At 39.5% G+C, this 16,198-nt stretch overlaps 1 protein-coding gene across 1 annotated transcript in view; it reads left to right on the plus strand.

The window, feature by feature from the left end:
- dchs1b (dachsous cadherin-related 1b) overlaps positions 1 to 6,436 on the plus strand; it is a 97,402-nt gene extending 90,966 nt beyond the window's left edge. The window contains exons 16-21 of the mRNA XM_079862029.1: positions 3 to 214; positions 535 to 686; positions 1,071 to 1,201; positions 1,327 to 1,613; positions 1,970 to 2,111; positions 2,309 to 6,436. Coding sequence (XP_079718155.1) covers positions 3 to 214; positions 535 to 686; positions 1,071 to 1,201; positions 1,327 to 1,613; positions 1,970 to 2,111; positions 2,309 to 4,932 — 3,548 coding nt within the window. The 3' untranslated portion in view covers positions 4,933 to 6,436. The remainder of the gene's footprint in view (positions 1 to 2; positions 215 to 534; positions 687 to 1,070; positions 1,202 to 1,326; positions 1,614 to 1,969; positions 2,112 to 2,308) is intronic.
- The last annotated feature ends 9,762 nt before the right edge of the window (positions 6,437 to 16,198 follow it).

A 16,198-nucleotide genomic window follows, 5' to 3' on the forward strand; every position in this document is an offset into this window, starting at 1 on the left:
AGGTGAAATCTGGGTACAGAGCTCAAATGGCCTGGATTTTGAGGACACTCCAAGACTCCGCCTAGTGGTGAAGGCTGAAACTACATCCTCAAGCTCCTTCATGGCTGTCAACCTGATTCTTCAGGATGTCAACGACAACCTCCCCCGATTCCAGCTGCAGAACTATGTGGCTTATATGCATGAAGCACAGGGCTATGATTTTCCAATTCTTCAGGCAAGGGGTCTTCTACTTTTTTGTACTTCTAAAAGGTCACATGTAATTGAAAACACATTGGAAAAGACGTGAATATTCTACAAACAACTTTGCAATCATACATAGTAACTTTTTGCCATACTAGCCAATCGTGAGTGAATTGAGAAAATGTACTGTAGCTGTCATGAAACTTTTTTTTAACCATATTATAATGGAATTATTTATCGGTTTTTCCCTCACATATTTCTTACTTTACATCAGCGAGTGTCAGATTTAAACTATGTATGGCAAGAGTTCATTTTGGACTGTCTGTTTGATTAACCTGTTTTTGTATGAATTAGGTTATGGCAGAGGATGTTGACCAAGGTCAGAATGGTCAGGTGACTTACTCCATTGAGTCTTCGAGTCAAAGTGGCCTTTTCAAAATTGACCCTCTGACCGGCAGCATCACGACCGCGGCCATTATGGACAGGGAAATCTGGACACAGGCACAGTGAGTGTATATTATGTGTACTGCGCTTGTTCGGCCAATGAAGTCATTGCTCTGCAGGTCTTTAATTTTCCTCTGTTCTGTGGAATGTAACTGTCCTTTCCAGCGTCATTTAGTTTGTGTGTGATGTGTTCAAGCCCTCGTAGTTTTACCTCATGTGTTTTGTTTCTAAAATGTTCCCCTACCCGTATAAAGTGGTGTGTTTTTAATTTACTACATTTTTGGTCTGTTAGAGCTTTTGGATTGTTGCACAAATATTTTTTCCAAAAATAGAAGACATCTTTTTTTCTCTCTCTTGATCTAAAAAAAACTGAACAGAAACATCTCTCACGTGATATAAGTCAGAAAAGAATTATCTAACCCTTTATTTTATGTCATTTGCATCAGGTTGGTGATAAAAGCCACTGATCGTGGTAGCCCCAAGCTAGTAGGCACTGCCACCATCACAGTGATTATTGTCGACCTCAACGACAACAGTCCTACCATCCCAGTGCCACGGGAAATTAGAGTGCCAGAGAGTAAGTGAACTAACTGGTGACCTTTGACCCTTTATCTTGAAAGACTAAATTACAAGCACCTAAAAGACAAGACTTTTATTACTGTACATGTATCTGAACGTTGTGTCCCTGCTTCCCTCTTCCAGACTCTCTTATCGGCACTGAGATCACCCTGGTTACTGGAAATGATGTGGATTCTGGCCCAGTGCTGTCTTACTCTTTGCAGCTGGATGCTCCATCACAGGGAAAATTTGATATCCATCGTTACAACGGCCGTGTGTCTCTGACAGCACCACTGGACTTTGAGGAGAGGACATGGTACACATTGACTATTCGAGCTTCAGATTCAAAGCATCAGAGTGAAGCCAATTTAACTGTGCTGGTGGAGGACATAAATGATAATGCACCTACATTTACACAGGATCTATATCAGGTAACTTTTTCTTTCTACCATTTGAAGTTTTTTTAAAGGAGTGACAATTTGTATCTTGTTTTATTAGGATTGATGTAGGTTTATTGGCTTTGTTCTTCTTTTGTTAACTTTTGTGAAAAGTTTTCAGTGTGAGAAAAAGGGTTTGACTCTCATGGATTAGGATGGCAAAATAACGTGGGTCACATACATTTATCCCAGAATAAATGTACATGCTTCCATTCGCACCAGTAAAAAGTATGCAGTCATTTATGATTGCATTTGTTCGTTTACCAGATGCTTTTATTCAAAATGACATTGCTGTGGATACAGGAAAAAGCATGCCAAATAACAGCTTTGTTGTTGCTTTTGGTTTCTAGGTAACACTTCCAGAACATTCTCCACCAGGCAGTCCTGTTATCACAGTAACAGCAACAGATCGAGATTCAGGAGAAAATGGAAAGGTCACCTATCGAGTATTGTCTTCAACGAGGGACGGGTTTTACATTGATCCTAAAAATGGTATAAGCTTTATACTAAACATATTAGTGGCATTTACTCGTAGTTTTAGTAGTGGATGATATGTACATAAAGTAGTGGGTTGAGTAAATAAAAACAGCATCTACCTACAAGTTCAGCTACTTGCATATAGTTTAAATAGCCACTGCCAACTATATAGCATTAACATTGTAGTAAAAGCACTTCCCATTTCTTTCTAGGTACACTTTTCATCAGACAGAAAGCAGAATTTGACCCAGAGCAGCCCTCTGTGAGTGTAGTCGTCGAAGCTCGTGATGGAGGATCTCCACCTCTATCATCTTCAGCCACGGTCCAAGTTCAGCTGATGGACGTCAATGATAATGCCCCCATATTCCATCAGTTGGAGTACAAAGCCACAGTGTCTGAGGACCAGCTACCTGGAGCCACTATCCTGACCTTAGAGGCAGTAGATGGAGACCTATCTCAGGAAAACTCTGGTTTTGATTTTGCAATCGCCAGTGGGAATGTTGGAAATGCTTTCCAGATTGAGAGTAGTGTTCGTTTCATAGAGGGCCATGGCTTCCAGACCGTAGGAACCCTGATCCTGGCGGAGAGACTGGATTTTGAGGCGCTATCACGCTATAACCTTACCATTGCGGTCTCGGACCGTGGTGTTCCCCAACGCAGCTCCAGCGTACCAGCCATCATCACAGTCACTGATGTGAATGACAACCCTCCTGTCTTTGGCAGAGCTGAGTACATAGTGGCTTTGAGTGAAGGGGCAGCTGCTGGTACAGAATTTTTACGCGTGACTGCAACTGATCCCGATTCAGCTCCCTATGCAGAGGTCCAATACAGCATCAGCTCTGGAGATGAGATGAAACTCTTCTCTGTGGATCAGTGGACTGGGGCACTGAAGCTTCAAAGACCTTTAGACAGAGAGAGCCGAACTTCCCATGTGGTTATAGTACAAGCTTCAGATGGCCATGGTCATTTTGCCTTGGCTCCTATTAATGTAGAGGTAAAGGACATTAATGACAACAGACCTTACTTTCCCATTGCTACATTAACGGCCAGTGTTCGTGAGAACCAGCCACCCAACTCTGCTGTGACTGTGTTACATGCAATTGATTATGACACAGGAGTTTATGGACAGCTGAAGTATTTTTTGATGGACCACTCCAGCCTAGGAAAAGACCTCTTCTTGGTCGATCAGAACTCTGGTGAAGTTCGTACCAGGCAGATATTTGATTTTGAGAAGGTAAACTCATTTAACTTCATTGCTTTGGCTGTGGATGCAGGCAACAACTCAGCTACAGTCACAGTGCAGGTCTACGTCACAGGGGAGGATGAGTATGACCCAGTTTTCACATCTTCAGACTTGTCCTTTGAGGTACCAGAGGGAGCCAAGAAAGGTCAGAGCATTGGGCAAGTACAGGCCAAAGATGAGGATGGTGGGATTGATGGCATTGTACTGTACTCCTTCCCCAATTCCTCTCCTTACTTCGATGTGAATAAGACCACTGGTGTAATCTACCTAAAGATGGACAGCTCTGGCAGCTCAAGTGGTGGAAGTCGCTCGAAGAGGGAAACCCGCCTAATGACTATGGATGTTACCGCACACAGCCCCCTTGACACATCGAGAGTAGCTTCTGCTCAGCTAACCATTGATGTCACCAACACATCCTTTGGTCTCGCAACAGACTTTAATGTCCTCCTTGTGAGCATAATTGCTGCCTCTCTTGGAGTAATAGTCTTGTTAGTCATAATTGCTGTGGCCCTTTATCTAGTAAGATCAAAGCGCAAGAAGAAAGGACAAGACACAGGGAATAGTACTGTATCTTCAGGCACAGCTTTGCAAAACTTGGATGAGTCTAAACCCGCAGGGGGCGACAGGATCTATCATCAAGCACTTCCTGGATATGCAGGTGATGAAGAAGGAACAGGTGGAGGCTCCTATACCCGAGGAGGATCCTTAGATCCTTCTCACTCCAGTGGACGGGGATCTGCCGAAGCGGCAGAGGATGATGAAATCCGGATGATCAATGAGTACCCAAGAGTTGCAAGCATCACCTCCTCAATGCAAGAGCACATCTCTGCCAGGGGCCCTGATTCAGGTATCCAACAGGATGCAGACCAACTCTCTGATATTTCTTGTGAACCAGGGCCACTTGATGCAAGCCAGTGGTTCAAAAATAAGAAATTGGGGAGCATCAGTGGGAGTCTCAGTGGTACCCTACTGTCTGGTCAGCTCCCTGTCTATAGAGATGAAGGTGGGGGCTACCTTGGAGTAGGTCGTGGGTTGAATATTTCCCATCCGAAAGATTATGCTTTCCCTGAGGATGGAAAACCCTCAGTTGATGGCTCCCTCACAGCCATAGTGGCAAGTGACGAGGAACTGCGAGGCAGCTACAACTGGGACTACCTTCTCAACTGGTGCCCTCAGTTCCAACCCTTAGCCAGTGTCTTTACAGAGATTGCCAGACTAAAAGATGAGAGCTTACCTCCCAACAACCCACGTAGACCTTTCCAACCCAAAGTCAAAACAGACCCCAAGCCAAGAATTGACCCTCCACCCCTCATTACCTCAGTGGCTCATCCAGGGGCCAAATCTGTCCCACCGAAACCCGCCATAGCACGGACGTTCCACCACTTAGCATCGCTAAGGCGTTCACCTATAAGCCACGAGGGTTCCATCTCCTCAGCAGCGATGTCTCCCAGTTTCTCCCCTTCTCTGTCCCCACTTGCTGCACGGTCCCCAGCCGTCTCCCCATTCGGGGTCACTCAAGGTCCCTCAGCCTCCATCATCAGCACCACAGAGCACTCTCTGGAGCACAGTGATGAGGCTGAGATGAGAATTTAATGCTACATTGCACTCCATTTTGTGGAGGCCGTTTTATGTCTTTTGATAAGACATTATATTAGTCACTCTTAGCAATGTTGCATACCTGAAAAAGGCAGCATGAAGAATCAGTCGCTAAGCCATGATGGTGACGCAGGTGTCTGGTAACTGAAAGGGTAAAAACATTGTGTGGCGACATTACCCTTCTTCAGAGCCACCGCAGTGTTGATGTGAAGTGAGTTATGTGTTGCTTTGTTTCGTCTCACTGGCTGGCCAGGGAGGCAAGACGTGGACTGCTCCTTTTGTTTGTTTCTTTTTATATTGATGACTCAAACTGCTTTGAAACTCCAGTGTTATGTTAAGTCCATCCAAAATAGCTGCTATTGTCATACTTTGTAGGCCGCAATGAGAACTCTGTAGAAACTCAAACTGATGTCACTATATTTGTTTATTACCAGGAGATGTTATTTTTTCTTTCTTTTGTATTTTAAAAAAAATGCTAATCAGTTTCATTTATATGTTTTTTATGAAGAACTTCCCATTGCTTTGAGAGAAGGAGTTCTTACATTTTAGTGACATTTTTTGTATGTATATTTATATGTATGCTAGCCATAATAAGTGTATTATCATTGTATAGTGTCTAGGATCACCATTCTGTGCAGTTGTGAAAATTGTGACACTTGTAATGTGAATGATTGGAAGATTGTTGTATTTTATTATTTATAAAGAGAAAGGCTGAAAGTGTTGAAACTTCCAATGTTGCATAGTGTTGTATTATAGGCCTTTTCAAGTTGTATTGTCCTTTGCCCTTTGAACTAGATTGTTAGCATCTTAGCTAATTTATTGTAAAAAAAAAAGAAAAAAGAAAAAAAAAGGACCATACTTTTTTCAGCTCATCTGGAGACCTTTCGAGAAAAAGACTCTTCTGTATATAAATGGGTTTCTTCCAAAACAGCAGCTCTCTCACACTGTTTCTATGCTGCTTTTTATGACAATAAAAAAAGTTTTGTATAGTCTACATAACTTACGGTTGGGTCGTTAGTAAATTGAGTGAAAAAACTTTTGGCCCATCATCTAGGATGTAGTTTATTCACCTTTCAGAGTAAGTCACTAGACAATGGACCTTCTTTTGTAATACACAGTGGATATTTTCTGTTTTGAAAAGAAGCTTCTGAAGTGCCCTGCATTTTTTTTTTTTTTTTTTTTTTTTCTTCACAATCTCGATGGAAAGAGATTTAAGCATTTGAATGACCAGAGGGGCTGTTTTGCTACCTGGTGCATGCCTGATACCGCCACTGCCTCAAGTGTAACTGGACCCTGTTTAGCACTCAGAACAAATGCAACTCAAAGTGGAGTCTGGCATTTTTGAAGTCTGTCTTGCACAATTCATTTTAAAAGTTGACATTTAATTGTCTCATAGTCTGGAAAACAACAGATTCCAAGATGGCTGCCTACATTCCAGCAGCAGTACAGTTTAAATCATCTGTACATATTTAAATCAAATATTAAATTCCTACTGATTTCTTTTGTCAAACCTGAGTCTTCTGTCTTCCTTCCTCCAAGTTCAAATCAAAACACGGATGGGGAGTTTCAAAGTAACTGAAGCGTAGCAAAAGGCAAAAGGGAAACAGGAGGGGTCAGAGTCAAATTTGTCCTTCATTAAAAAGCAATTTGAAAGGATACAGTATGTTCCAAAAACCTAGACTAAAGCCTTGCCTCAGGCTGTGTATAGCTAGACACAGGGTGTGCCCGTTTTAAAATCTCAGCCATTAAGAAACATTTTCATGAACGTCCAAAAAAAAAAAAATAAATGCATATTAACATTTATGCACCATATGAATTAACTCAAATAGCTATGACTGATTATATTTGCTATAATTATACAGTATCATGTAAGACATTTTAAAAGGAAATCACTCATATGTACTCATGTCATATCATTACATCAACCCCCTTCTGTTTTTAACTGAGTACATAATATACCTCTCCATATGCAATGCACAAAAATACAGCAAAAGGTACATCTTTGTATCTTATTTACGCATAAATGCTTCATATTAGGATATCTTTTGAGGATACTGCCCCAGTAACAAGCTGTTGTGTAATATTTTTTTTTAAAAGTGTATATGAAACTGAAGCACACCTTAAATGCTCTCACATTCTGCCTTTGTTTCTACCGTATTGAGTTTTCTCATCCCCTGTTGTGAAGTTGGTTTTGGCTGAGATTCAGCTCTCCTCCATCTCCGTGCTATGCATGTCTAACTGATTTACACCATCCCAGATATCACAAAGAAATAACAGTCTCATTCGCTTGCACAGTCAGTGTTTTATAAACACTGCAATGAGTTGTGTGACCACTGTATAAACATGTTTTCTTTATCACTGATATTATTTTCAGGATGAGATTTAACCTTATCGGTTATAAGCATTGTGATCTATGCCATTTACGCTTATCTATGTAGAATGCATCTCTGTGTTAGTTACTAAACAGTTTGTACATTTTTGCTGCTGCTTCTTTCTTTGTCAGACATTATAAGTAAAAGGCTGCTGAAGGATTTTGGGCAATTTTTGTTATGTCTTCCCATTTTTCTCACCATCGTTTATTGCCAGTGCTGTGGGAAATTGTTTTGCAGAGCAACATTTTTAACTTGCTGTGATTTATTTTATTTTATATTTTAATCTTATTTTATTTTATTACTTATGCAATCTCATCCATGACACATGAATGATTATGCACTCTGATCTACACCTAAGTATAAAGAGAAGATCTGAATATATAGCTACTTATTACATAACAAATCCAAGACTTAAAATCGCAGAGAAAATATTAGGCTACCACATAAAACCATAAATCCACACATCTTAGTGTGGATCTCTGCTGCTGAAAGCGGTTTATCAGGTCATCGGACATATGTCAAACTTTTCCCATTGAAGATTAGCCTATATAGATAAGAATAATCGTGAATGTGCATTGCACTGTAGAACCGTCCTCAGAAATATACATATTGTGTCTGCAAATCTAAGAGAGCTAACCTCTGGTTTTGATATTAAACTGCAATGTTTTTTTGATTAACAACATGAGATGAAAAAAAAAAAAAGTGATTAGTGGGCAGTTTATGCGTTTTTAAGATTCGTCATTTTTGAAACGCTTCGAAAACAAGGGAAGTCTCCATAGCACCATTCATGTTGAAAATACACATCAAAGAAAGATTCCGCAGTCTTGGACTTGGCTATTAAAAAGTCTGCTATTCCTATCAGGTCAGTAGTAAATTTAATGATCCCTGCATTCCTCATGGAAAAAAAAGTCAGATGTATCTTTCATTGATTAGAATCAATGAATCGTTCTGCATAGTCAAAATTAGTTAAGTAGAATGAACGTCTCAATGAAATTTGAGCTATGCCAAACATAGCCTACATTTTAAATGACAGGACTGATGTTTTGGCTCATAGATCTTATCATCCTGATGCTATAAATTGTTCTTAAAATGTGCCTATAAAGAAGATCTGTTAACTAAGACCAGATCTGGCTCAAGCAAAGGTTTCTGCATTTTCTTAAAGAGATAGTTCACCCAAAAATGAAAATTCTGTCATTAATTACTCACCCTCAAGTCCTTCGTTTATCTTTGGAACACAAATGAAGATATTTTTTATGAAATCCGAGATCTCTATATTTACATAATAATAATAATATAATAACTTCCGGTCTTGAGTCAACACAACACGCATGCGTCATGGTTCTCCCCCTACTGAATTGCAGGTTAATATTTTCGTAAATAAAGCGGTAAAGTTTTTTTTTTTTTTGTGCAAGGAAAGCATTTTTCATAAAATTGAGGTTAAAACACTGGAGTCACATTGATTACTGTTTTCCCTTACGTTGCTCCCAGAAAGCTCTCGGATTTAATAAAAAATATCTTCATTTGTGTTCCGAAGATGAACGAAAGTATTATGGGTTTGGAACGACATGAGGGTGAGTAATTACTGACAGATTTTTCATTTTTGTGTAAACTAACCCTTTAAATATAACCTCTGTCTTTAATTTTATTATGCTGACTCAAAGTCACTCTCAAAATCTGTCAGATTCAGTGGGGACCTCTCAAATTCAGTCCATGAGACTATATTGTGCTTCTTTTTTTAACACTAGAAATGTTGTTTTGCTCTTATAGAATGTTTTTCATGTAATCTATCCATTCTGTCTTTCTGGTTAAGGTACGTGCTGTCTTAGTGCATGTCTGATATGCCGGTTCATATTTGCTTTCTTGATTAAATTAAAATTTCCTTCCGCCATGCAACAACCTGGAAACTTACCAAATTAAATATTATTAATGGTCATGAAATATATATATTTTTCATGGGTTAACCTGGTAGAAGTACCAAAATTAGTATTTTTGATCAGAAACAGCTTTATTATGCCACAATTGTTGAAATTCTTGCTTGGTTTCACTGTTTACTTTGTGTGTATGTAAAATTAGATTATAATAACACTGCTTTAAGGAATGCTTCCTCATTTAGGAGGAGATGTTTGTCATCTTTCAGCAGTGGTGATCAATGGTGCTAACTGAGGAGAGTTTGTGGCGAGTGCCCTCTCTCAGGGTCTGTGCATGAACCGGAGCTGAATGCGGAGGTGGACAAAACTATACCAGACACGGCTGATAGATCGCATCAACAGCTCCTGATTTATGACAGTCCAGGCTTGAGAGAGAAGGAAATAGCTGCAGAAGTAAAATACAGTTTGACTTCAGCTTGGATTGTGGTCAACTGTGTCATGTCCTCTCAGATGTTTAAGCTAATATGATTTTAATTCTAACTTGCATGATTATTATAGATAAAATATGTCTGTCTTATCAAGCGGCAGGACAATCTTTTTTGGACAATTTGATTTGATTGGACAAAAATCTTTGTAGTGCAGGATGAGTCATCAATCTTATTTCTTTGTTGACCCAGTAAAAAAAAACACAAAGCCTAAGCTGCCTATAAGCTTTCGGCCAAGAACTCTTTGAAGAATAGAATATTCAAAAGAACAGCATTTATTTAAAATCTTAATGTATTTACAGTTACCTTTGATCAATTTAATGCATCCTTTTGCACAGTTGTGTGTATATAAAATATTTATCCCTGTTAGCAGGCGGAAGATTTTCTTAGCTCTTAATGCAACCCAAAGCCATGTATCGCTCCTGCTTAGTGTCTTTTCTGTCACCACTCTATTATTATAACTTTCCATTTCAGCTGGTTAAAATCAAGGCAGATCGAAGTGTGGACTGTTGAATCAGTTACAGGTTGGAGTCACAACGTTCAGTAAACAGCCTCTGTTTTTCCACTCATTTGCTGAGTCACTGCAGGTATTTATTAGCATTGAGTCACAGGCCTGCGGCTTCTGCTCATGATTACATCTCTTCCCCAGAGGTCTCACATCTCCTGGGTGTCTGGAGGAGATACACCCGAGAAAAGCATGGGATCAAGTAGGGCGCTGTGGTTTGGCTCTGGAGCCGCTTTTGACAAGTAATTCATATAAATGTAGTTTTGTTCAAAAAAAGAAAGAATCGCACCATTCAGATTTCTGTTGCTGCTTTTCTGAATTAAATGACTTAGCTGTTGTTTTGGATGCAGATATGTTGAGTTACAAATGAAGATGATGAATGGACGTGCTGAAACTAGGATGTTGTCAACGTCTTTGTGTTGTAATGTGGCTGTTCATAAACAATTCCCTCCAAAGCTCTGACAGATTTTTTCCATTCAAGTGAATAAATGGCAGCATTTAGAGTCAAGGAGGAAGATGGATTATTTCTGAAGATCTAATGAGCCAAACAGTGTGACAGTAACAGTATCCCACCTGGTTTTGATTTATCCACCCTTACTGACTGATCTTGCATTTGTGTAAGTCGAATGCAACTCTGAAACTCTGAATATCTTACATCAACCCTGAATCAATATGTGGCAGAAAAGCTAATTCAGATCTTATTCTTAATGTCATGTGAGAGAACAAGAGGAATTGCTGTTAACAGAGGCTCTGTATCAGTGAATATGTCAGAGTTCTCGTCATCTCCTCTTTTGTGCGGCCTGAGTTTACTTCAACAGCAGGAAACAGGCCTCATCCATAACCCCTGCAAAGAGCCTCCTGTTGCCCCCTTTTTCCAGCACTTCTCCTCACAAGACCATGTTTACTTTATTGCGCAAAAATCCACTCCCCTCCCCTTTGTTTTCTATGGCATTGTCACTAAAAATAGAAAAACTGAATTTTTCCTCATTAACTGGAAAAAGGGTATAATGATGAATCTACAACATGTTTGAAATGTAACCTAAAAATGTATTTATTTACATATTCTTTCATCATTCTTTCATTATTACATCATCTTTAATAAATATACTTTTCTGGATCGGGGGGGTGAACACTTTATTTCCCATAATGCACTGCCTGTGGTTCTCAAATTATTTTAGAGCTTGGCATACGGAACCCTGGTTCGTCACAGGAAACAAACAGTTGTTGAGGAGGGAAACTTATTCTTAGTAGTTTTAGTTCATTTTAAAGCTTGCTTTGTCTTATTTTAAATAATTTAAGTCATCAGTTAGGTCATCTTGAGGCACCCTTGGGTAGTAAATTGAGGGCCTCTAGTGGGCCCCAGCCTCCTAATTGAGAAGCACTGCTCTAAATGGTTTGAACTCAAAGTGTGTGTCCAAAATCACCAGTATACTCTTAAATAGGGCATTAAAACCGTAGTAGACATTATCAAGCGCACTCATTCAATCCCACAATGCACCACAGTAACAAATGTACAACCGTCCGGTGTATACTCAACGGCTAGATAATACCCATAATGCACTGTGACGATTGCACCGAATGAATTCCTGCATCTCGCCAGAAGATGGCGCCCGCAGTTGAATCATCCATACATCCATTTTCCAAACCACTGGTTCAATGGTACAGCTTAAAGGGGGGGTGAAATGCTATTTCATGCATACTGAGTTTTTTACACTGGTAAAGAGTTGGATTCCCATGCTAAACATGGACAAAGTTTCAAAAACTAAGTTGTACGTTTGAAGGAGTATTTTTGTTCCAAAAATACTCCTTCCGGGTTGTCACAAGTTTCGGAAAGTTTTTTTCGAGTATGGCTCTGTCTTACGTAAGATAGGGCGGAATTTCCTTATATGGGTCCTAAGGGCACTTCTCCGGTAAGATCGCGGCCGCGCGCGCACTCGTAGACTAGAGCAAGAGAGTGAAAGCAGTTCGCCATCAAAGCGCCCTGCCCGGCTTTTGGGAAGTCAATGTCACCAAAGAAGTGTGTTTTTGGTTGCCAGGGCAAGACAACCCTGCACAGATTCCCAAAGAACCCAGCGTTAAGGAACCCGTGGATGGAGTTTGTTTTCCTGAGCATAAACGGAGTTGTGTAACTGTTAGACTGTTTGTTCCCTGCATTTCGACGATGATTGTTTTATAAACAAAGCCCATATCGACGGATTTGCAGATCGTCTAATGCTTAAGGATCGAGCAGTCACAATGATAAAGGTTCGAGGTCGTGCGTTCGAACCGGACGGTGAGTAAAACTGTTTGTTGAACAAATGTCTCTGTGTGTTGTCACTAGCTCGGCGCGTTAGCACAGCTAAGCTTCGCCCACAGGGCCCGCCTCCAGCCGCTCGGTTTTTTCCGGAAAGACTCGGTACAGTCTATCTTTCTGTTAAAAATTTAATAAAACAAAAGACTTTTTGGAGATATGAAGGATGCAATATTACTCTATAGGTACTCAAGATTAACAGGAGATTGAGTGAAAATGAGCATTTCACCCCCCCTTTAATATCATGCAGGTATAAATTCCTTTTTACTTGATTATTAAATTGTTTAATTAAGGTTTATGCTAGTTTCCATGACAGAGTTCAAGATAAATCTTTTCGTCTTACTACTGGATCTGCCAGTTTGCTAAAACTAAGCAAAAACGGTAGTGCTTCCGGCACTCCTTCATTCACTCCTCCAGGTGGACTACATTAGTGGAGTAATGTAGGGAATAGTGAATAAGGGGCGATTTCAAACACAGCCTATGACTTAATTCAGCAATAGTGCTCCTGCCCCTCCATTCATTGACCTGTACCAAGAATGATGGTGTTTTTAAGTGTGCTTCCGAATTGAGACTTATACCAACAAAAAAATTTTCACCCAAAGGTATGGATCTGAATATTGAACGAGGAAATTTACTGCATTTACTGTATTTATGTTAGACATTAGGAGTCATGTATAGTGTTTGGCTTCAGGAAGTAAAAATGAATTGCATCCCAGCTAGCAAAAAGTCGTATATTAGACATTGAATAGACGTAAATCTTCAACGTCTAATTACGACTTTTCAACGTTGAAAACAGGTCGATCTTCAACATCTTGATGGAATATGTAAAACTCTTTACATTTATTTGAGATAATAATGAACATGGTTTGGTAGTTTGTTTTTCTCCGTTATTTTAGCATGTATAACAGACTTATCCTGTCTTAGATGATCAATTGAAAACACGTAGTCAAACAGTCCGGCCGAAACTACTTTGTTGAAATCACGTCGTAAACCAGTCCAAGGCGGACCGACTTATTTTCAACCATATTTCAACGTTGAAAGACGGTAATTGTTTACTGGGATTAGTAGCTAGACGGATCTCATACACTGCAGGTCTTAATGGTTTGTCTCAGGATTTTCTGGGTCTGTCCCACTGTTACGTTTTTTTTTTTTTCTCATGGTCTGTCTGAAAAAATACATTGTGCTGTTGCTGTGCATAAAGCACCTCAGGAAAGAAAAGACGTACCTTAAATATTGTGTCTTGGACATGACCTTCTCAGACAGGAGTGGGGGTTCAGGGTTAACTCATGGCTCTCGGTTTCCTCTCTCAGCACAGTAGTTGGACTTTTGGCAAGACGCTGAGGTTGTTAAAACAATATGTTTATGGCAATGTTACACTACTGAAGGGGGACATTTTGTGTACACTGCAGTCAGTGTAAGTAAAACTGAAGTGTTACGCTGAGTTGTTGAATAAGGCAAAAGTGTTAACTTCTTTACTTGCTCAGTAGACTTTAACCCAACAGAGACAAATGAGGTGGAACCAAATACTTTCCAGGTACTGAAGGTGAGTGTTTGACATGTGTGCTGAGATATTTGCTGTCAACAAGTAAATTCCAGGGCTAAAAACCTGATATGGCGTGTGTGTGTGTGTGTGTGTGTGTGTGTGTGTGTGTGTGTGTGTGTGTGTGTGTTTGTAAAACCCTTTTTATCATAGTAATATTATATAAAACCTGTAATATAATATAATATAATATGGTCTCGTCATACCTAAGAGTATAGACTCTTCATGTTATTGTCTTCAATCCTCTGCCATTGGTCTTCATCCAGTAATCATCATCTGTGAAACACATAGACTGTTCAGTACTAGGTTACATTTTCTTCAATTACCTCTATATCTGATTAATTTCATGAAATTATAGATTTGCCTCTGGGTTCTGAGTGAGAGTTGGTAAATGTAATTATGATCTGTCTGTTTGTCTGTGTGTCACAGATCAGGGCCTTAAACACCCCATCAGAGTTGTTTGGACATTGAGGCAGAGCTGTTTGGACACTGCCAGAGATTTTATCTTAATGCTTCCATACACACTGACACAAAGCTTTGAGTGAATTCCAATGCATTGCATTTTAAAGCTCCCCTTTAAACTCCCAAAAGGAACAGCAGATAAATTCAAACAAGTCATATTTTTGTAAGAACTCTCAAGTGTGCCTCAGCATCCATCTCAAATGAATGGTTTAACCGTCCCAGATCTTGTCCATGCATTGTACTGTTTCTGTTTTAAGAAACTGCGGAAGATGATGTTACATCTAAACTGGTTTTCCAATCAAATCGTCCAATCAAAACACTGATTTTTGCATGATGACCTCATATTATTGAGACACTTGTCTGTATTAAGTGCACTTGTCACAGCAGGACCACTGAAATAAATTAGTGATTCAATTATTGATGAATAATCAATATTAGTCCTGGATCTGATTTTCATCTTTTTCGTGCACAGGCCTGAATGCAGTCCCCGAAATCTGTCTGAGCTCCAGAATCTGGGTCGTAGAGGTCTGAAGTCGACCCAGAGTAGTTCAAACAAGAGCCACATACTTCAAATGGAAAGTATTCTAGACTATAGTACCATCTGCTTTCACTTTAGAGTCCAATTCCACACCTAAATAAAGATCCCTCCTGAACACTTTTATTGCTCTCCAACCCCCTCTTGTTCAGTTTTTCTTTTCTTTCTTTATTTTTCCTCCTTTCCCTCTGGCTATATTGCAGCAGGCAGACGGTGATGTGAGAGCTCACCTCTCTCTCCCACTGACCTGTATAAAACCTGTCCCGTGTCAGATCATATTGCTTGTGTGAAACATGAGGTTTGTTTTTTTATTGGTGTGTGAATCCTTTGAATTGATTCTCTTTTCCCGCTACTCATTTGATTCAGCTGACTTATCTGTATTACACAGTTTTATGTACAGTAACTGACAGGTTAACAGCTTAACAGCCACTATAAAAGTACCTGAGGCAAAAGCTTAGTATGTTTTTTTGAATTTTTTTTTGATAGAAGCAAAGGAGGTACTGTATATAGAGAAGGAAATCTAAATAGTTGATCGGCTCAAGAGGTCAAAACACTGCTTGACAAGCTTGGAAACCTTTACAAATCTTTATGAACCTTCGAATTGGTGCTTCAGAGTCAGGGGTTTTGGAGGTTGATGTATGGCTCTAGTTTTATAATTTAATTTCATAAACATGAATCTTCAGAATAAAGTCTTTAAACTTATATCTATAGAAATGTACTTGCTAAGCTACAAATGCATAAAATTGCACATATTATTACAAAGATAATTATGTAGTGGTATTTAATATTATTATAGATTACACTTTGTAGATTTTATTGGAGTATGTCATTGATATTTTCATGGCTTTAACCGTCAGATGTCCAAAGTTTCGAACAGCTTTGTGAAATGGAAATGGAATTGGGACATGACAGGTCTCGACTAAAACTTTTCCTGGATGACGTGTTCGAGCACAAAATAAAATTGATTATGATACCACTTTTCTAACTTTAGTTAGTGTACACACGTAATGTTGCTGTTTGAGCATAAACAACATCTGCAAAGTTACAACGCTCAAAATTCAAAGCAAAGGAAGATATTTGCTTTTAAAGAAGTCATTTTTTGAGGACTACAACAAACGGCTGGTAGGGACTACACGACATTCCTCCCGGGTTAGTGACATCACTAACCCTAAAATTTACATGAGCCCCGCCCCCGGGAACACACAG

Source organism: Squalius cephalus, assembly GCF_949319135.1.
Source record: "Squalius cephalus genome assembly, chromosome: 24".
Taxonomy (NCBI): Eukaryota; Metazoa; Chordata; class Actinopteri; order Cypriniformes; family Leuciscidae; genus Squalius; species Squalius cephalus.